At 44.7% G+C, this 22,135-nt stretch overlaps 1 protein-coding gene across 2 annotated transcripts in view; it reads left to right on the top strand.

Moving 5' to 3' along the window:
- ACVR2B (activin A receptor type 2B) overlaps window positions 1-22,135 on the top strand; it is a 99,998-nt gene that overhangs the window by 66,923 nt on the left and 10,940 nt on the right. For both annotated transcript variants that reach the window (XM_021555327.4, XM_085563349.1), the window contains exons 2-7: window positions 10,104-10,311; window positions 14,276-14,385; window positions 16,643-16,794; window positions 18,112-18,255; window positions 19,342-19,485; window positions 20,326-20,474. In XM_021555327.4, the coding sequence (XP_021411002.1) occupies window positions 10,104-10,311; window positions 14,276-14,385; window positions 16,643-16,794; window positions 18,112-18,255; window positions 19,342-19,485; window positions 20,326-20,474 (907 nt within the window). The remainder of the gene's footprint in view (window positions 1-10,103; window positions 10,312-14,275; window positions 14,386-16,642; window positions 16,795-18,111; window positions 18,256-19,341; window positions 19,486-20,325; window positions 20,475-22,135) is intronic.

Raw genomic sequence — 22,135 nt, 5'->3', positions numbered from 1 at the left:
TTCTCATCCTCAAAGAATTTTAGGAATGTCTTTACTTCCTTTTGGAGGGCTTAAGGCTAGTTTGTGATTGCAAGGGCCAGAGACTTGCTTTTTTCCTGCCTCCCTTCTCTTTTAGAGCTGGCTTCTGCTAGCTTGTTAACTCTTGAAATACCAGTGTACACTGGGGAAAGAGCATTTTAAAAATCAGTGGTTTCTTCTGAAAACCTTGAATGTTCTGAAGGCCTAGAGCATAATGCAAAAGATGTTGCTTGCACCAAGGAGTTATCAAGTATTTGCACATGCACTGCTGTGGACTGGATGGAGGAATCTCTGCTTGGGCTGTGGTAATGGATGCTTGTCCTTCATCAGTGTAAGACTGGCTATAAACTGGTTTTTTTTTTTGTGCACTGCACTTCCATCACGTTCTTACCCTTTGAGCTGAAACGCACCAGGGTGTCAGACCATCAGTGATTGCTCACGTACTGGGGGAATGCAGTCAGACTGGCAGCTAAAATGTGCATGTTTTATTCTCTAGAACATGAAGAAATATGGGGATTTCTGTCACAGTGTGTTTTGTATAGCCTATGAATGGTCTTTGCCCAAAAGGGCTTGATTTCCCATCAATACAATGAACCCTTGAGCCTTGCTGCACCTCAGGGCTCTGCAAAGAGCTGGGCAAGCATCCCCTGTGTGCTCCTGCACCAATTCTTGTCACTGAGGCCCTTGGTTCCTCTGAAACAGAAGTCTGGTTTTCTCTGGTCAGAAAAGAAGAGATCTGCCAACAACCATCCATCACCATGCTGGGTCTGAGGTTTGAACTTGGACATCTCTAAGATTTTCTCTCTGTCACTCTCCCCCCTTCAACTGGCTGGCAAAGAGAAGCTGTGATGTAGCAGAAATCTTAGAAACCTGATTTCTAGGTAGAGATAATCTTATTCTACTGAGAGCATTTTCAAATTAATTCTTCCTTGAGTTTCCCACTTGCTCGTGTAATCTGCTGATTAAGTGACTCATCTCTATGGTTTATTTGGATTCTGGTCAGTGATGGAGTTTAAAACAGAGATTTTTGAACTGGTTCCATGGTTTAGAGTGGTTGTGGTTTTTTATTGCCTTTCTTCCTTCATCCTACTGAGAAAACTGCTCAGCCCCAAGCTTTGATTATTCAAGTAGAAGAGGGTGACAGAAACACAAACAAGGATCATTTAGTTCTTGGGGACACGTTTTCTTGATGCTTGACCTTTTGGACTTCCCACATCTTCTTGTCCATTTACATGCATTACAGTTTTTCCAATTACCAGTGAATTAAATTTGGAATTGTGGTATTTGGAAATGTCAAGCAGAATCAATAGAAAAGCACTTGGGGCCCAGTCTTAGTAGACTCAGCACATTTTAAAGCATATTTGAAATGTCCCTGCTGACAAATCTCAGAGGGCCCTGTGTAGATTATGAATTGAGGTGCTGCTGTTCTGGTACCAAAGCTCTCAGTGGCTTGCCAGGTGTGCTGTGCTGTGTTGGACACACATCACCCTCTCTCTGGAGAAGACCTTAAAAATCAGGAGCTCTGAAAAGCATTTCTGCTGATGGCAGTGCCACAGGATGATGAGGACAGTGGGATGGAGCAGATGCACGTGAAAAAGCTGGGAAAGGCATCATCACATGATTATTGCTGTTCCTTAAACCTCTGCACTCTACAAGGAGATGCTCCCATACCCTCATTCCTCTGCCTGGAAGGAAATTAATTTTCCAGGCTTGCTTTGAAAACTTTTCAGAACTTCACTGTGTGTGGGGAAAATATTTATGAACGTACGTGATTTCACTTCCTCCTCCCATGCTCTTTGGAGACCCCATGCTGGCTCCCGAGGAGAATGGGAGAGAACAAATGATTGTGTTCTAAATGTCATTTCAGAACTTGCTGCATATTTTACTTAGTGATTTGTGGAATCTGGTCAAGACTTGCTCCATATTTGATTTTCAGGAGTGCAGTTGGAAATACCTTAATCTTGCAATTAAGCTCTAATATTTTCCGTTGCAGAGGCTGCAAAGTTTGGCTGCTGAGACACCTTCCTGGTGGCTTGTGTGCAGAGTGCTCAGCCCACAAGGGGCCATTTTTCATGCCAAAGAGTAGTCATTGCTGTTACAAGCTAAATAAATGGCCTGCTTAATGCTTTTATAAATGCACACCTCATACTCAAGGAAAAAAAAATAAAAAGAAAAATTGCAATAACTTTATGCCTGTTTGGAGACTCGTGGTCTGGGGTAGAAAACACAACCTCTCCTTATGGAATTACTCTGTGGAGCAAGGCATTTTCTTGGTGTGGCTGTGCAAAGGAAGCCTGGAGATTTCTTTTAGTGAACTGGGGAAGGAGGAGCATCATTTCAGAGATGCTGCCCAGGGTGGCATCCTCAGGGCTGGTCACACATGGACAGGGAGCAGCTCAGCAGCTCTGGGAGTTTGGATGGGATCTGCAGCTTCTTGTGCTCTCCTCCAGCTTGTTTGGACTGGCTTGAGTTTGATTTCATTCTCTTGGGTGTAGCTGAGGAGTATGTATCTGTAAAAAAAAAAAAAAAAAAAAAAAAAAGAAAAATAAATTAGGAATTAGGCCCTTTTTGTGTGTTACTACTAATCTGGTTTGAGCTCTGCTGTCCAAATTGCCTCGTTTGTGACCCAAAGTGCATTTAAACATGAACTGCAGAAGCGCCACGGCATTAAATGCTTTTGATTGATCTCCCTGATGGTTTTATTAAAGAACTAAAACCTTTCTGGGGGAGACAGATACAGTTAGTGATGTGAGGGGAGAAATGTAATTACATTTTTGGCTTTGTCCTTAACTGAAATGATACAAAATAGGATTTTTCTAATGGATAACTAAAATGATCTCTTCTTTAAATAAAATATAGAAGTGACCCTCTGAGTTCAAGTCAAAAATGCTCTGCTTCCAAAAATTGATTAACTGGCAATGTTTCTGTCCTGCTGCACACCAGGCCAGCCAGCGACCTGGCCAAACCTCCTTGGATCACTCTGCCTGGCCAGAGGAATGATTTACTAAGCCTTTTCCTGAGTGATCCTCCCCTTTGGGCCAGGAGATTACTCTCCTCAGCTCTGTGTGCATGTCTGTGTGTGTGGACACTCAATATTTCACTCAGCTGAGTATTGCTGTCATCTCACTTGGCTCTGTCTCCCCTCTGCAGGGTCTGCCTGGTTCTGTGGCCTTGTGAGGAGCTGGGGAGCTCCATGTCCTTCTCCAGGTCCTTCTCCTACCCAGGCTGTTTGACTTAAAATACCAGGGAAATTATTCAGAAGGATGAAACTATTACAACATCCTTTCCCTGAGCTGGTAGTAATAAGTCCTAAAACACACTCCTTACATTTTATAAAACAGGTTTTGCAGTCTGTTTGGGGGAAAATTCTAATGAAGATCTAATTATTTGGAATAATTTTCTTGTTATCATTGACTGACTTAAACCCAAGTTAAAAAAGAGATATATGGGGGGGGGGGGGGGGGTTAGTACACAGATGTCCGTGGAAGCTGTGAAATGTGAGTCATGGTGTGAATATAGAAGCCCTGAGTTGTCATCCCTGGTGAGCAGGGGGGATGTATTTCTTAATATTAAAGTTCCTTTTTTAATTTTAAAAGAAAATGTCTTAAAGCCTCCTGTCCTTTTGAGAGTAGTTGTCAATGGCATCATTGCAGGTTACCATGGCAATATATGCTGAGATAATAGATTAACAGCCATTGATTGACTTGAAAACTTGGAGCTCTTTTACTGTGGGATAAACCAAATCTATTGACAGAAAACAAAATTCCAACTAATATCTTCCCTTGGCATTACACCTTTGCTTTCTCGGTGCTGCCTGTGCCCAGATTTACCTGATCTGGCTTAACAACCAAAACATTTTGCAGTAATAGATCCTTCTAATTAGCCATCCCTGCATCCAGCTGGTTGGATGGGGCATCTCTGCCTGGACAAACCCTGGTCATTGAGGTCCCCAGAGGTGGGGTGAAGTTTTGGCTTGAGAAAGAGGTTCTGCAGAGTCACAGGAGCTTGTTTCTGCTCTGTTGTTTAAAGACTTTAGTGAAAGAACAGGGGATAAAAGCAACAAGTCTCCAAATCCTCATGTGCAGTTACGTGCTTAACCACAGATGTCATCACGAGTTTGATGCGTTGCCTAAAAATGTATTTAGCCCCTATTATGTAAGTACAGCAGGAATGAAATCACCCCACTTGGGGAATAAGTTCTGGAGCAATGCTTAGAAATCTCACATTCATTTTGGAGAGATGCAACTGGGTGGTCTCTCCAGAGCAACATTTTCCAAATGTTCCCAGTTGCAAGCCTTCTTCAATCTGGCTTGATTTTGAATTTCTAGCAACAACTATTTGAAATTCTTTAATTTTGCAGTCCTGCACGTGATTTCTGGGCAGGTGTCTGGCAAGAGGGAGAGCTGGCAGGCAGCAGCAGCCCTCTTTCCCTGCCTTTCCCTCCCCACCAGCGCTCCACACACACTTAGATTGTGGTCCCCCACTGCAGGGTGTGCCAAAATGCAGCTGTGGGTTTGGAGGCAGCTGGTTTAGCATCCCCTGGGAAGGAGGGGGTGAAGTGGCTCATCCCAGCAGATGCTGCACTGCAAGGTGAGCACCCTGCAGCCCCTGATTTCCCAGCTCTGCCACGGTTTGAGGGAGAGCTCTTGAAAGCAAACCCGAAGCTCAAACAAAGGGCCCGACTTCCATAATCACACGTGCAAGAATGCATCCGCAGTTGCTTAATTGCTGCATGCAATTACCCTCCAAATTAGAGGGCAATTACCCCAATTCAATGTACAATCTCTGCCGTTTTATATTATAAATTTACATGCACAAATAGCTATATAGGGACATAACGAAGTGTTTGCAAATAACTTCAGTTGCATACACTGTTTCATATATAAAGCCCGGTGGTTTTGACAGTCAGGCAAACAGACTGTCTGGTAAATCACTCAGTGTTTATGCAGACTATTTTGACACATCCCATCTTTTCGTATATACTTTCATTTTAGGTTTTCAAAAGGGGACAGGCAGAGATAAAGAGCTGAGATTTATAGCAGCCTTCAGCCTTGGGGAAGATATTCCCTATGTATCTAATTATGAGTTAGGAGCCTGGCAACTGCTAACACCTAGACCTGGAGTTGCTACACTGGATCTTGGCTATAATTTAGAAGCTGTTGGATAATGATACAGCCTCAGTGATCTGTCAGCGACTCCAAATTAGGAGAGCAGGGTTTAGTCTCAGATCAGCAGCAAGGTCCCATGTCTCAGCAGGCTGAAGTCCTTCAGTTCACGAGGATCTTTTTTTAATGAGCTCCCTCTGTGCCTTGTAACTCCCAAGTAGAGGCGTGAGGTCTTCCCAATGTCACATGGTGCTTCGACTGCTCTTCCCATCATTATGTGCCTCAGATGGGTGCTGGGGGTCTTGGGGTCTTGCTTGGCAAAAACCTAGTGATACTTCAGTAATTTGAAGCAGAAAATTGACCCAAGGGAATCAGCATAATGACAGTTCCTCGGGACTGAGGTCAAAAAGTTGATTTCCACCCCAAAAATGGGTGATGGTGGGTAGCCTCCCTCTGCCTGTGTGATGTATGGGAGTTATCTGGGCTTGGTATTTTGTGCAAAGGTATTTCTGTGCAGCTTTTGTTTGAGGACAAGCCACACTGCGTCATCCCTGAAGCGCTGGGTGGATGCAGTGGGATGCCAGAAACCCATCTGCTCCTGCAAAGCCTGATTCTTCCTTTGACTTTGATTTCAAACAGGACTTCAGGCTTTATTGCTTAAATGACTATTTGTGGATTGTGATATTAAAAAGTTGATTGTTTTTGCCTGGCTGCTGGCACGAGGCTCTTTTCCATAGAGAGAGCTGGGGCTGAGAGTGTGATGCAGTGCTGGGTATGCTGTGCTCCTGCCCCATGGCCATGCTCCTGACCCACGTATATGTTTCTGCTTTGCAACTTTTTTTTTCCCAAATTTTCCATTGTGGCTGGTTGGAATATGCTTAGGCAGGAGAGAAATGGGGACCCAGTGAATGAGACCAGGTTCCAACAGCGATCTTCAAATACTTGCTTAGTGAAGTTGCCTAGCTTGTTCAGCCAAGTCCCATTGATTTTCTGCCAAAAGTTGAGCATTTCTCTGGGGTGTTTATTTGCCTTCCCACCAGAGCAGGATGCTACCAGGCATTGCCACCAAATGAAGGCACTCAGGAGCTTTCCTGTGTAGCAATGCTGCTATGAGGCAGGTGACAAGAGTGATGAGGGGGAGAGCAGGACTGTGAGGACACAACCCCTTTAATCTGTCTCAGGCTGTGGTTTGTGACTGTGCTGAAAGCCTTTTGTTTCAGGAAAGGCCCTTTTGGCCAAAATTAATGGTGTCACTCTTGTTAGATGCTCAAGTTTGGTAAAACACTTCTCTTGAGCCAGGTTGTACTGCTGGGGGCACAGGGGAGCCCATTCAAATCCTTGTTGTGCTGATGCATCAGCTGTGTCCAGTGAAGGGAGACAAGTGCCTCCTGCACATATCTTGGGGGAACACATTCTGATTCTTCTTGCAGCTTGAAATGAGAATCAGGACACAGTTATCCATGCCTTTGTCACTTGGCAGAATCAGAATAGTTTGGGCTGGCAGGGATCTTTAAAGGGCATCTAGACCAACTCCCCTGCAGTGAGCAGGGGCATCTTCAACTACATCAGGATGCTCAGAGCTCTGTCCAACCTGACCATGAATGTTTCCAGAGATGAGGCATCTACCATCTCCCTAGGCAATCTGTTCCAGTGTTTTATCACCCTCATTGAGAAAAATATTTCATCTTTATATCAAATCTAAATCTTTTTTTAGTTTGAAACCTTTACCTAATGTCTAGCTCAGTGTTTCTTACAGACCTGCAGTGGCCTTGGGGGTATCCATTGCTCAGTGGGGGAAGAAGAAGTAGGAAAATCTACACAGCTCCCTGGGGATGGATGAGCAAAGCTCAGATTTTTTTCTCTTAGTCACCACTTTTCTCTCTCAAAGGGACAAGCCCCTGTTTTGACTCCCCCTCCCTCTGTTCAGTGAGGGTTTTACTGCAGTGAGTGCAGAACAGGCAGTTAGCTGCAAACTTTGGTCTCTGCGTGATCCATTACAGAGCAAGGTGTGAGTGTTTCTTGATGAGCTAAAGCAGCAGGTAAATTAATACCCAGACCTGGAGCTGTGCCCCTTCCTGCTGAGACCATCTTGGGTACAAACAGAAGGGTTTCTTGCAGTCGTGAGCACCCAGCGGGGCGAGGATCCTACCAAATGGCTTTTAAAGAGATCTGAAAGCAGGCAACAAACACAAAGGTTTTTAAAGTGTCTTCTTAATGCAAGCATCCTTAGGAGCTGTTATAAAGAAAGCATACATCTATTTAGTCATCTAAAACTTTATGCATGCTTTTATTCAAATAATCTAAACTTTAACAGCGGGGGGGGAGGGGGGAAACTGGGAAAGGCCTTTTTCCTGGCGCGGCCACTGTTTGCAGAGTTGGGTTTGCGTGTTTGCAAGCAGCTCTTACTCTTCAGCTGAAACTTGTTCCAGAAAAGACAACTGTCTTGGGGGAAGGGAGCCTGGGCTCAATACAGGATTTAGCAGCCTTGGTTTGCTGGTCCCAGAGCTGATACAGCTCCTGCTTCACATCTTTTCAGCGTTCCCTTTCCAAAGCACAGTGGAAATATCAAATCTCAGCGCAGCTCTGTGCATTGCATTGGCTGCCATTTATGGTGGGGGAAACAGAGGCTACACAATATTGCCTGAGGTTGCAGATGATGGTGACTGAGCTAGGATTAGATTTTGGGGCTGTTTTCCAGTTAAATGGTTAATTAAACCTTCCAGCTTTCTGGGAGATGGAGTTGGGGAGGGATCTGTCTTGATCAAAAGTGATATTCAGTTTGGGATGATAAAAATGGTATTACAAAGTGTATTTCCAGGAGTGGAGAAGATGATAAGTGAGGATTAGGTGTCAGGTACCAGCTGGAAGCCATGTGACATATTACAATGAGGGTGGTGAAACTCTAGCCCAGGTTGCCCACAGAGGTGGTGGCTCTAGAAGTATTCAAAAGTCAGGTTGGATGGGGCTTTGAGCAGCCTGTTGTAGTTGAAGATGGCCCTGCTCATTGTAGGTATATAGGACTAGATGACCTTTAAAAATCCTTTCCAACCCAAACTATTCTATGTTTCTATGCAGTTAAGATATTTATTATTTCCTTTATAAGTAAAAAGATATCACCCTCCACCCCCCCACACAAGAGAAAGCTCTTTTGCTTTCCTGCTGATTTAGCCAGTATTTAGCAAAAATGCTTAATCTGCCCTAAAGAAGCACAGTCTAAGTATCAAGAGAACAAATATCAAGGCTTTAACAAGGAGTGTCAATATTGACATTGTTCTGTGTTGAGGGATATTGGTAGGTTGTTTTCATTATTGTAAGCAACTTGTCAGAGGAAAACTCTGATGGAGCTTTGCAAGAGCTGATAAAACCTGCAGGTGCTATTGAAATTGAGCTCTTGTTCGTGTGTGCTTTGAATATAATTTCCAGTTTCAGAAGTCAGCTTTATGACATTCTCATACCCCTATTCCCTTGCAGTCTCTCCCACGATGCAGATCAAGCAGTCTTCCTAAAAAGTGTTATTGAAGGATTGAACGCCTCAGCAGCTTGCAGAGGGATCTTCCTAGTGAGATGAGTTTGCTCCATGCCATGAAAATTACCCATTGCTGAGTCCAGGAGCTGGGAATGGGAGAAGGTTGGACTCATCACCCCTAGTTTATTCAGAACTGTGGTTTTCTAGCTAGAAATGCATTTCTAGGCTTCACAGAAGTCTGGATATTTTGGGAGCACAACACTTTTGTTTTACCATCCTGTGGGACCTATTTGTGTTTTCTACACAGTTGTCAACACACTTTATTGAGATACCTACATTTTCCATGATTGCAATCCATCAAAATAATGGCCAGGCCTGACCTTGCCTTAGGTTGGGTAATCCCAAGGAGAGATGGCTGCAGGGCATTTCAGGATTTACAGAATCATCATGACAGGGCTCATGATATCTTTTGTGTTTGTCTGCTTACAAGACATGCGTTTGTTTCATTCTTTGTTTTGTTTTATACTAATCCTCAAAATGCCACAAAGCAGAGTATTTCCAGATGAAGAAAAGATTTCTAAATTTTAGGGCAGAACGGGTCACCTGCAAATATCAGTGTTCCCTTATTTGACTCTGGTTTTAATGGATGTGTCTACAATTGTATTTCAGTTCTGCCACATGGTGGCTATGGGGGAATTGTTTCCTGGTGTCAGTAGGAGCTCCACTTTAGTGGACTAAAGCTCCTGCTTTAGTCCTTTGGTACAAGGCTCTAAAGCACGGAAGACCCACAGGCTATGGAGACTCCTTTGTTTGTGGTGGCCAAGCATCCATTTGGGGTGGCCAGCATTGTTTGGGGAATTTTCTGTTGCTGGAGGTCTTGCTTGGGTGCAGATGCACGGTGAGCTGTGTCAAATGCAGCTAAAACAATGGCATTTATCATATGGAGTCTTATCCAAGTAAGCCTGAACCAGGATCTAAGTGAAGAATGGCCACTGGTCTGGCCCTGCTCTGCAGGATGAATATTATCTGTTCTCAGTTACATCCATGGAAGAAACTGTGTATTTTTATGTTGTGTTTCCCAAAGTAGTGGTGCAGAGGGGGAGTAACTCCAGTGCATGGAATCCCAGCAAGCATCCAGTAGCACCCTGGCAGGTTGTCTTTGCTAAACAAGGTTTCTGTGGTTAGACATTACTGGGTATGTGCTGCCTTGTGCATCCCCTGCTTTAGGGTCCTAAGGTTGAAGCATTGTCCAGAGGAGATCTGGGAAGGTCTCAGCTGGGCTCTTGACTTCACCATGAGCTCCTGTGTGAGCTTAGGCAAACCTGACCTCTCCATTCCCCAGCTCACCCTAGAGGAGAAGAATAATCTCCACACTGTGCTGAAGCTCACGCTGCTGAGCCGCTCAGCTCCTAGGGAATCAAACACACGCATCACCTAAAAGAGAGCCATACAATTCCCAGGATCTATTTCTGATTTTACCTTAATGTCCTTGGGGCTTGATTTTTTGTTTTCAGGGCCAGGCCATGGGGAGGCTGAGACGAGGGAGTGCATCTACTACAATGCCAACTGGGAGCTGGAGAAGACCAACCAGAGCGGCGTGGAGCGCTGCGAGGGGGAGAAGGACAAGCGGCTCCACTGCTACGCCTCCTGGAGAAACAACTCGGGCTCCATCGAGCTGGTGAAGAAAGGCTGCTGGTTAGATGACTTCAACTGCTATGACAGGTAATAGCCCAGCTGGTTTATCTAAATACAGGTTTACTCAATCCTCTAAGTGTAAAAACTCGTGGGTTTTTTGCGTAGAGGAAAAGAAGGAAAGTCCAAGTATATCGGCAAAAGCATCCCCTGGAATTACTTCTGTTGCTAATGCAGCTATCAGAATTGTCACTTACCTGCTTTGACTTTCTAAATAGAAGCTGCAAAAATCACTTTTAGGGGTTTTATGTTGTGTTTTGTTTTGTTTGTTTATTCCCTAGCAAAGCTTTGATAATTCTGGCATTCATTGAAAAACCTGTCCTGTACCATCAAATGAAGAACAATATGTTCTTCCAGGAGCATTTGGTGATAGAAGTGAAAGCTTGGAATCATTTAGAGCTGTCTAGAAAAGCACAGATATCTGGGGGTGGTTAGGGGTTGAGATATTCTGATGTTTGTGATGTTGCAAAAAGTTCCACTGTTCTTTGGCTGAGTGAAGAGGAGGGCCAGGAGAAAGAGTGGGGAACAAAAGCAATGTGAGTTTGTGTGTCACTGCCTGTAGCAAGCTGAAAAGGAGTGAGGTTTTGTAGCATGAAGGCTCCAGCCTCATTAAATAGCTGGGAAAATTAACTAGTCTTTTCTCACTTCCCTTGATGCAATTCTACAAAGGGGAAAAGAATTATGGCTAAAGAAAACAGCCCTATGAAGTTTCCCAGTTAAAAAGGACAATGTTGAGTAGCTCTGAGCTCAGGGTTTTTGTTAAAAAAAACTCAAACCAATGACCAAACAACCAAGCCAAGCCCAGCCCTTTCAATAAGGATTAGCAACATAAAATTCAAGGATTTCCTTTGATATAACACCGATGTAGGTCGATCTCAACTTTGTGCAATTCTCAATTGTGCATCTTTGTAGTGGCTTGTTCTGAAAGTTTTAGGAAGATCAGGTGCTAAGCTGTGGGGTTAAGCTGGAACTAGATTTGTCCCATGGCTGCAGTGTTTTCTCCCTTTGGTGCTGTACACTTCCCCTGCTTTTGTGCCTGTTGTCTTGGTTTATCTCGACTGTAAGTTGTTCCTCCTCTTTGTTCTATTATTAGCTCCAGAGTTACTTTCCTACCACACCTATTCCCTTGCCAATTGAGTAGCCAGGCTCTATATATAGTTAAATTTTTATTCTTTCCCAATAAATCAATCCTCCTTGGCCCATTAGTCATCTTAATGCCGATTCTTCTGAGAATAGAAGGTCACTGTAGTTTCCTACTTCCAAGCAGAAGTGTTTACTGTAAACAGATTTCTCCTTTCAGTGCCTGCTCTCATATCCAGTGACACTTGTATTGTCACTGAGTGTCTCTGCAGGGATGTAGTGTTTCTTAAACTCTGTCATAATGTGTTGCTCTGTTACGATGGTAATAAGTTTCCAGGGCTCCTCACCAGCCTTTTGCAGCCCTAGAATTGAGCATCCAGTATTCCATTGCCTGGCTTTTCAAAGCCACAAGTTCCAGGGCAAAGCTGAAAGACCTTCTGAGAATGGAAAAACAGTACAAATATCAAAAGCAACATTTGAAATAAAGGTTAGCTTTAATTATATAAAGGAATAAACCCTCTTTAAGTGCAGTCCTTTTCATTTTTTCTTTTCCCTTGAGTGCCCTTGGCAGACTTCCATGCAGGCAGTAGTGCATCCCAAGGTGGCAAAAATGGCTAGGAAGATGATTTTTTTTCGATCAGCAGTGCTGTGCTGATGCCCTTTGTATCTCTGGCACCTTTGTATGCTGAGTTTCTGGGAGCAGCCTTGGCAGATGCACCTGTATTCTGTGTCCCTGGATGCAGGGCATGGTCCTGGTTTGGCTGCTGCAGCTGCTTTTGGAGCAGCACGTGCTGGGATGTGCCAAGCACTGCCTCCTTTGTCGCAGCAGAATGTGGAAAAATTTTGGAGTTCAAGGGTTGGGATGTTGAGGGTGATGGCTCCTTACTCTGTTCTTTATCTTGAGAAAACAAGAACGTGGCACATGTACATTTAAGGTTATAGGGAAAAAGGTAGTGTTTAAAAATCCACTTGTATGCTCTGGTTTATTTACACAGCCCTGCCGGAGAGGTCATGTTCACATTCCCCTGCATAGCACGTGAAACGCTCCGAAACCTGCCCTCCCTGCCACAGAAAAATGTGTCATTCTCTCCCTCCGTCTCAGCTGTAATATTTGCTAAGTGTAACATGTCATACATACCTGGATGGCTTCACTCAGAGACAGGGATAATGAACTGCAGATGTGGAGCAGGCTGTTTTCACTCATTAGCTTGATTTTTTAACCAACAGATTTAGCAAAGGATGTGTTTTCTATTGAAGGCTCCAACACTGATGCTGTTGAATCCAAAGGGCTTGTTATCTGATTTCACAAAAAAAGCATCTGGAAACACTGTTTAACTTGTTGAACATCTTTGTTCATTTGAATAAGTCAAATGGCTGCTTTTTTGCTTTGAAGTTGAAACAAATGAGAGCCTGAAAAACAAACCAAGTGCTTCCCAGCTGAGACCTTGGAGGAGACAGTTTGGCTATAGCCATTTTTTTCCCCCCAAAGGGAGTAAAGCACTGAAAACTACCCAGTGCTAGGATTGAAGAGAGCCCTTTCCATTATTCTCGTGGCAGTATGTCAGTGATAACACAGAAAGGGAGGCTTGGCATGGGTTCAGAAATGAGTAATAATGTCAAACGCATATGATTGTTTTGCTACTTCCTCCAAGTGGTCGAGGGAAGGAAGTTATGCATATAATTTAGCTGGGCTTCAGGAAATAGTTTGATACAGTTCTCTGTGGAGAGCAGCTCTGCAAGCCTAATAACTAAAACCAGAGCATAGCAGAGCAAAAGGTGGCAGGGAAGGGAAGCAGCATTTAAGAAACAGAAAGAAATGACAGCTAAAGTACTGCAAAAAATCACTGCACATCTCTTTTGGCATTGATCTGTGGGGAGAGGGAGGATGTGTGGAAGTGGAGTTGGTTTGATCCATGGAAGTCCCCTAAGGCCTTGCACAATGTGGAAGGAAATCTCAGTGCTGGGAAGGCTGCAGAAGTACCTGGATAAGAGGCAAAGGCAGAAAATGAGAGCTGCAACCTGATTTTCTTAAAGGTTTTTGTGCAGAAATAAGCTTTTTATGGAGGAGACAGCACTTGAAAATTAGTCTTTAAAACTCTAGAAACAAAATGAGAATCATAGGAGCCTCAAATGGTTAGGGTAGAAAGGGACTTTTAAAGATCATCCAGTTCTAGTCCCCTGCCATGGAAGGGGTACATTCCACAGGCCCAAGGATGATCCAAGTCCCATCCAACCTAACCTGGTAACAGTTCCAGGGGTGAGACATCCACAGCTTCTCTGAACAACCTGCTCCAATGCCTCACCACCCTCACAGTAAAGAACTTGTGCCTAATATCCAACCTAAACCTGCCCTCTTTCAGTTTAAAGCATTACCTCGAGCTCTCACTGCATGCCCTCAGACCTGCAGCTCTCTCCTGCTGCAGCAGGGCTGTGGCTGCTCCTCTCTGGTGCCCTTCGAGTGTGCAGAGCTGGTGATGCTCAAGGCTGTGGGAGCAGCCCTAGCTCAGCCCTCGTCGTGTGTGCTTTATGGCACAATCTTTAATTGCATCATCAAATACCTCTCTGCCCTGGCAGCGTTCATCTGGGCTGTGGGAAAGTCACTGTTCAGGGACTGAGGCGTCTCTCTGTTGTTTTTCTCCTTCTCATTCCGTTAGCAGCAGCGGCTGTTATTTATTACTCACCATCTAATGCCCTCAGTACATATGGAAGCATTTGTTTCCTTTGCAGTCTTTTTGAGGGTCTTTGCTATCTACTGGGGTGTTTGAGTGCCAAGTTGTTCTCTGTAAGATCTGCTGATCTGTGCAGTGCAGGGAAGACAATTTGGGGCAGGTTGGCTCCCAAAGACAAGAGGCAGGATTTGGCTGACAATGTTTTTCTCTCCCCTTCATTCCGTGTCTGTCCCTCCCTGGTGCAGGCAGGAGTGTGTAGCCACAGAAGAAAACCCTCAGGTGTTTTTCTGCTGCTGCGAGGGCAACTATTGCAATGAGAAATTTACCCATTTGCCTGAAGTCACCGGCCCGGAAGGTGAGTGACTGGGAGCATGGGGAGTTGGGGTCTCTTCCTCTAGACCCAGTTTCCAAGGACATTATGAGAACATAGGATATCCTGTGTTGGGAGGGACCCATGAGGATCATTGAGTCCAGCTCCTGGCCCTGCATAAGAAACCCACAAGATTCACACCCTGTGCCTGTGGGTGTTGTCCAAATGCTCCCTGGGCTCTGAGCTTGGTGCTGTCACCACTTCTGTGGGGAGCCTGTTCTAGTGCCCAACCACCCTCTGGGTGAAAAACCTCCTCCTAATATTTGTCCTAAATCTCCCCTGATTCAACTTCATGTCACCATTGAGTTGTTGGATGTTTTGGTTACGAAGTCAGAAATCCTTTGGCTACAGCTCTTTAAGAATAGGTTGTTTCACTCTATGGCTAAAGCTGTACCAACACTTGGGATGCCATCAATAAGGGTTAAGTTTTCTTTATGGTGGACAGTTCACTGTGGGATGTTTCAAAACAAAATCCCCACACAAGGGGAAGAGGGCAGAGTGATTTATATAGCATGGATTGAGCCTTAAGCTCTTAAAAGGTGTTTAACACCTGCCTCATTAAATTCACAGAGTTTCCAAATACCTTGAGCATCTGGGATTTTGCATTTGGTTCTGTTTTGTTGATCTGGTGATTGAAAGGGAAAGAGTGTGTGTGAGCTTTCAGAGTCTGTGGATATGCATCAAGGAAGAAAAGTAATAGCAGGACCTTCTTAAGAGGCTAATAGAAAAACAATGATTCTTTTAGTTGTATAATTTTTAAAATATCATTCAATACAAACTATTAAAACAGGAGAATCTTTTCCTTAGGTTGGTTTGAACTACCTGCATTTACTGAGATGTTCCAGTAGACCTTTATCAGATTTTCCTGGCCTGTCCTGATAGGTTTTTAATTGTTTACATGGGTTATATTATCTCCTGTTATTAATGTACCCGTAGCAACCTAGTAGCAAATATTCTTTCTCTCACAGTTTTTTATTTAATTTGGCAAGTCTTGCTATTTTTTCCTTCCCTGTCTCCAACATAGCAACATGGCTCCATTTAGTATTCCCATTGTTTGTGTCTCAACTGCACTGATGTAATTTGGAACAAGAACTACTGTGGGAATAGTGCATTTGATTGTGGCTCCAGCAGCATTTTACTAAAAACTGACAACTTGTCAATCACTGTGAAAGGCAAAGCAATGCTGCAAGGGATTTCGTGCTGTCTTAATACATTTGGAAGGGTTAAGAGGAGGAAATGTTCTGCTTTTGTGTATCCCAACAAGAAATATCTATCTTAAATAAAGGTCAGATGGAAGCTCAGCTTGCAAAGTGTGGTTTGGGCCATTGTAACTCCATTACTAACATTACTTCTGTGGAGAAGAGAAAACCATGGAGCCTTATGAATACTGTTGCTTTACATACAAGAAGTGTAAACATGTAATGTTTATGTCTTTTTGTTTTGTTTGCCCTCAGAAATGCACTTTTGCCCATTGATCAGCCAAAAACCAATGTTTGGGTAACCTTAGCCAATGCATCAGGCTTAGATACCATATGTTTAACTCATTAAGCTCTGAACATTTTCAAATTGTTTGGTCGGTTTGCCAGTAGATACTTGGCCAATACCAAAAGCCATTCCTCTGAATCTGTCATAATTCAATATAAATCCTTCTGGTGGATGGGGTGTTTGGACCAAATTCCTTCCTTAAGCAGCCTTTGAACCCCAAGAATTTCTAATTCTTGGTTCTGTAAAAATGGATTTTTGCATCAAATTTGGTATTTTTGGGCTTGAACGAAACAGAGACAAAACTTCAGATGTCACTCCCTATCACCTTGTGTATAAAGATGCAGATTCTTGGTGTAATTATACCTCAGTTATGTTTTTGGCACCTAGTCCTACCCCTTTACAATTACCATGGGGAATGTTTTTCATCTGTGGAGACAGAGCTTGATCAGCCATCCCATCAAACACCAAAGGTGGTCCATGCATTCCAAGCATTGGAAGGCTTGCTTTGCTGACACCCAGTGTAAATATGATTAAAGACCATAAACACCAAGGAAAAAGGTTTGTCCATCAGTATAAATCAGACTACAGAGATGATTTTGAACCTTGGGGCTGTCATCACTGGGCCATGCCATCCAGCACTGTCAGCTTTGGGAGCGGAGGGACAGATGGGGTTCGGTTGCCACTGGATGTGCAGTTGACAGTGCTGCTGCATTCCTGAAAGTTCTTTTCCCTCTCTTACCCTGCTCTTTTCTCACAGTCATTTACGAGCCACCGCCACCAACGCCCTCCCTGCTGAACATCCTGGTGTACTCCCTGCTGCCCATCGCCGTGCTGTCCGTGGCCATCCTGCTGGCCTTCTGGATGTACCGCCACCGGAAGCCTCCCTACGGCCACGTGGACATCATTGAGGTCAGGCAGTCGCTCCCCTTGCTTTGGGCCTTGCAAAAGGCACGGGGGCTGCTCAGTGTGTGTTCACACCCATGTCTGCTTCACTCTTTTGGGGTGGCCTAATTCTTCTTCTCTGCTTTTTGAAGTTGGTAGCACGGTTGGCCTCTATGGAAGTGTCAGACTGATGGGTTTAGTTTGGGTTACCATGATGTCTGAGATAGCTGAGGGAGGGAATTAGCCCTGCTTGGTGGCTGCCCTTCCTCCCAAACTCTCAAACCCGTTGCCTGCTTTGAGCCAAACTGTAGAGCATCAGAGATCTAAGAGGTGGTAAAGTTCCTGCCCAGCCTTATGAGAGGAGGGAAGATGCTTTCCCTGATGAAGCTCAGTTTTATGAACCCTCAGATAATGGATCTAGGAGCCTTTGGGGTGACCTAATTGCAGCCTTTCAGTACTTGAAGGGGGCCCACAAGAAGGAAGGAGGGGGCCTTTTTACAAGAGAATGTGGCAACAGGACAAGTGGAAATGGGTTCCAATTGAAAGAGAACAAGTTTAGATTAGATATTAGGAAAACATTCTCCCCTGTGAAGGTGACGAGGCACTGGCACAGGGTGCCCAGAGAAGTGTTCAAGGCTGGGTTGGATGGGGCTCTGAGCACCTTGGTCTAGTGGAAGGTGTCCCTGCCCATGGTAGGGGGGTTGGAACTGGGTGATCTTTAAGGTTCCCTTCTAACCCAAACCATTCTGTGATACTGTGAACTTTTCCCATCCGAAAGCAGGCAGGACAGAGCTCCAACCCCACATGTCCTACAGGGTCACATTGTTGTCCTGGACAAATGCAGAGTTTAAACAGATGTGATCTGTATGATGCTGACAGACCTGTTCACTGCTCATGGCTGGGGTGACATGGAACATGCTAAAGTAGTGAAGAGCAGTGGGGGGTTTTAGATATAGTTGGCTGTCTGGTCACAAAGACCTAAAGTTTCCCACTTCCAGCAGGAGGTAGCCTTGAGGACATCAGTGCTTTACAGCCCAAAATAACTTCTGCTTTGAAAACACAGGAGAGTTCAGGTTTTGCCCAGAGCATGGCAGCCAGTAGTGTCACAGTGTCACAGTGGAGGTGCAGATTGTTATACATGTTCTATACCAAAACCCTACAGAGCAAGTGAGACAGTGAATTTCAGGCTGTTCTTGCTGCAAACGGTGCACCTAAATAATTTGTATTAAATAAATGTATGTTACTTCTTCACACGTCTTTCCTCATGTGCAGTTTCTCGATTCCTCCCCTCACTTTTTTACAGTCCAGCTTCAGCTGGTGACAGTGTTTTTTTCTCTTATGCAGGATCCTGGCCCACCACCCCCTTCTCCCCTGGTTGGCCTAAAGCCCCTACAGCTCTTGGAGATCAAGGCAAGGGGACGCTTTGGCTGCGTGTGGAAGGCTCAGCTGATGAACGACTACGTAGCAGTGAAAATCTTCCCTATTCAGGTGAGAGGGACACTGCACCAGGTTCTTACTTGCCACGGCTCCCTCACCAGTACTGAGATACTCTTAAGTGCCTATGGAGATTATGGTTTTTGAGACATAACAAAGATGCATTTGGGCTCTTCTGCTGGGGGAAAAAGTTCAAGGACCCTTCCTTCCTACACTTCTCCCTGCATTATCTCATTACCAAATGCTTCCTGTAGTAGTACTTGTTGCAAGAAGGGCAAAACCAAGCACATTCTGAAATCTACAGGGTATGTTAACTTCCCTGCAAATGCCTGTGTTGTTTAAATCCAGCAAGGCAGGGCACAGCTGCAGTGCCCAGAGTGCACACAAAGGGCCAGAGCCTTGGCTTTGTGTGTCCTGCCTGGGTGGATTGTAAATCTGGATCCAAACCTAGTGAGCAGTTTACAGCCTCCAAAGGCAGAGCCCTGGTGCTGTGAGAGCTAATTGTGCTGCAGCGTTCCTGTCAGCTCCTGTCTTCTGCTCCAGGAAGCCTTTGAACACTCCTGACTTGATTCTCTAGGAATTGCAGATGAAAAGAGTAAAGCAATCAAAAATCAAGTGAAGGAAAAATGACTAAAACATCTTTGTGCTCCTCTGCTGTCTCCATTACTTTTTCACCTCATATTTGTTGTCATACATTGCTAAAGGAGATCTGCACATCTTCTGTCCAAACCAGCTGTGACCTACTAGTAAATACTCAATAGAGCCTAGATTAGATTTTGCAATTGCAGCAATTACCCTACAAGGCTGATCCTGGGTGCTGTATGCACATGCTTTCTTCCTGCAAGTATCCTTAGGAAATCTTGAAAAATATTATTTCTCAGCAAGGTTGAGTTTGGCTTCCTCTCCGCTCCCCACACATGTCCTTTAGGAACAGCTGAGGATAATTTTGGAGAGGGGAGATTGAGGACAGCAACTTGTTTTTCTTCTTTAGGGAAAACAGCCTCCTTTTGAAGGGATGCATCACATCCTAACACAGGAGCATGATTTTTAGAGTAGTGTGAGCAGTTCTGACTGAACTGAAGGAGCTGTTTGCTTTAAAGGGAAGTGTGATCTTTGATGGTGCATTTCTCCCTGCTTCAGGATAAGCAATCTTGGCAGAGTGAGAGGGAGATTTTCAACACTCCTGGCATGAAGCATGAAAACCTTTTGCAATTTATCGCAGCAGAGAAAAGGGGGACAAACCTGGAGACAGAGCTCTGGCTGATCACAGCTTTCCATGACAAGGTAATGTATCATTGCACAGACATTTTGGGAAGGCAGAGAGGGAGCTGGTTGTGATACAGCAGGATTTTAACCCCTGTAATCCCTCCAGTCTGTGGTGGGCCATGACTGTGGTAGCAAAGTGCTCCTGCTCCCCTGCTTCAAATGCTCTTTCTTTAGTTTTCAGTGCTTTCCTACACTAACAAAAGATTAATAAAAGTGGGATTTAGGAAGGGAGAGAGGCACGAAAGGCCACAGCTCACATCTGTAGTGATCACCAGCTCTTGATGTGCATAGATGAGCGTTGTGGGAGACAGATTTTGCAGACCCAACTTGCCCATTGCAGATGGGCTCCATTTTGCTTTTGAGGCTTGGGGCCCATCTCCCACTTCATGGATTGCTTTAATTATAAACCATGACTAACACTTAAAACAAATGTGCAAATCTGGGGTTGAGCCAGCAGTGTTATCCCCCTGGTAAATCCAAGGTCTGCTTGAGTCAATCATTGCCACAACCAGCTGATGCAATGCTTCATCTTGCATGGAAGGCTTTCCCCTTGCTGAGGCTGGATGAATTGCTCTGGTAAAGATGATTTTTTCCCTTCCTTACCTCCCTTCCCTTCTTTGGCAGATAAGTAGACATCAGGAGGTCTGCGCTGTCAAGGGCTGAAAACTCATGGACACTTCTGATTTTTATTTCTCCTTTTTGCTTCCCCAGTGATTTCCCCCCCACCCCCTACCACCCCAGTAAATAAAGGCTCAGATTTTTCTAGAACTCTCTAAACCATTCTCTAAACTGATGACTTAGCACATCTGTCACATAGAGGGGTCTATGATTAAGAACTGACAATGTCCTGTTCTGCAGGGATCTCTGACAGATTACCTGAAGGGCAACATTATCAGCTGGAATGAGCTCTGCCATGTTGCAGAAACAATGGCCCGTGGCTTGTCCTACCTTCATGAAGATGTCCCCTGGTGCAAAGGTGAAGGACACAAACCTGCTATAGCACACAGGTAAAGGCTCTTTTGTTGACACTGTATTTGAAATTATGCTGTTGAATGGAGAAAAAAGTTGTGCTTTTAGGAAGTAAAGGCCTTTTAACCCAGCAAATCCCGTGCCAAGAGAAGAATTTTTTTCAACCACATATAAAATGGTGAGGGGCAAGTAAGTGTCTTGCCTGTGGAATAGCACAGTTGGTAGTGGCTGATGGTAAATGTCCAAAGAGTAGGGGCTTCTCTCTTCCACCTACTCTTCCCTTGTGGTGGAAAGGGAATCCTGCTGCTGTAGAAGCACTCTTTGAAAGGACTTGGCTTGACAATATCATTGCATTATGATCTGTGTCTTTCTATGGCTGTACCAGGAGCTGGACCCTATTTTTCCCTGATTTGGACTGATAACTCCACTGCGTGTCTTCCCACAGAGCCTTTGATCATTAAATAAAAAATGGAGAAACTGTGCAAAGGCAGAAAATGGCTGCTAGTTACTTTTCCCTGTAGTTTTATAAGGCCCAAATCGTGCCAGTGTGCTTAAGAGAGACACCACAGCAGGTGCCACCCTGCTCCTGACACCTGGCACACGCTTCAACCCGCCTGGGTGGCAGCGCAGAGGGGACAGCTAGAAAGAAGTTGGGTTCAACCATCCTCATGCTTTAGCCCTTCTCCAAAGTCCCACACTGCTTGCCCTACATTAAAGCACTCTTCTGAGTGGTTTGCTGGTGGCAGGGCAGGATGGGGGAGATTTCCAGAAGGGATTTACAGGCTGTAATCCGTGGCCATACTCGCCCCGCCACCCACTGCATTTCATCTAGGAGGGACTTAACCCCCCACGTCCAGCTGCAGCAATTTGTACCTGATCTAGCAGGCCTGGCTTCATGTATGGCAAGATAATCCCTGTTTTTGCAAGGGTATCCCTGCCCCCAAAACATCCCACCTCCTCAAACCTGGAAGTTTGGGAGAGATGGGGGCTTTTGAAAGAACCTGCAGCTGCCTTTGTGCTGCTCCTGGAGCTGACCCCTGTATCCCTGACATTTGTCCCTGTAGAATAAAGGCAGTGGTTTATAGATGAGAATTCCTGAGGGTGGGGAACAGAGGAAGGCTATAGAAAGGCTTTAAAGCAACAGATCGTGCTCATTAGTGTCCCTGTCCATTTAGCAAGTGATAAAAGCTGTAGAATGCATTTGTGTGTGGCATTTGTGTGAATTTAGCACATATCTAGTGGAGGAGGGGTTTCAGGACACAAGGGATTTCTCTCGGATTACCCCATTCCTTTTAATTTTATTTTTGAAAGAAAACACTAAATGCATTTTAATCCAGGGAGGGAGGTGTGGGGGGTGTTTTTGAATGGCTTCCCACAGTGCACATGGCTGGAAATGCTGGGATTGCCAGGTGGAGCTCCCCAGTCGCTGCTGGGCAGGGCTTCAACCAACTCCTCTCTGGCCCCCGGCGCTACAAGGAGGATTAAGGTGATGGAATCACTTGTTGGTGCAAAAGTGCCCCCACGTGGAAGCTGCAAATAAAATCTCCAGTGTCTCAATCGAATTAACTCACCCATTACTCATAGTCTGCTTGTTCTGTATTCCCTTGTCTGAAGCGCTATCTGAAAAAAAAAATAAAATTCTTTTCACACCACTTTTCTTTGGCAGTGACCATTTTAGGATGGTCTAATGCATATGATG

Source organism: Lonchura striata, chromosome 2 (genome assembly GCF_050655825.1).
Source record: "Lonchura striata isolate lonStrDom1 chromosome 2, ASM5065582v1, whole genome shotgun sequence".
Taxonomy (NCBI): Eukaryota; Metazoa; Chordata; class Aves; order Passeriformes; family Estrildidae; genus Lonchura; species Lonchura striata.
The sequence above is the reverse complement of the archived record's forward strand: the minus strand, read 5'-3'. Positions and strand labels throughout refer to the sequence as shown.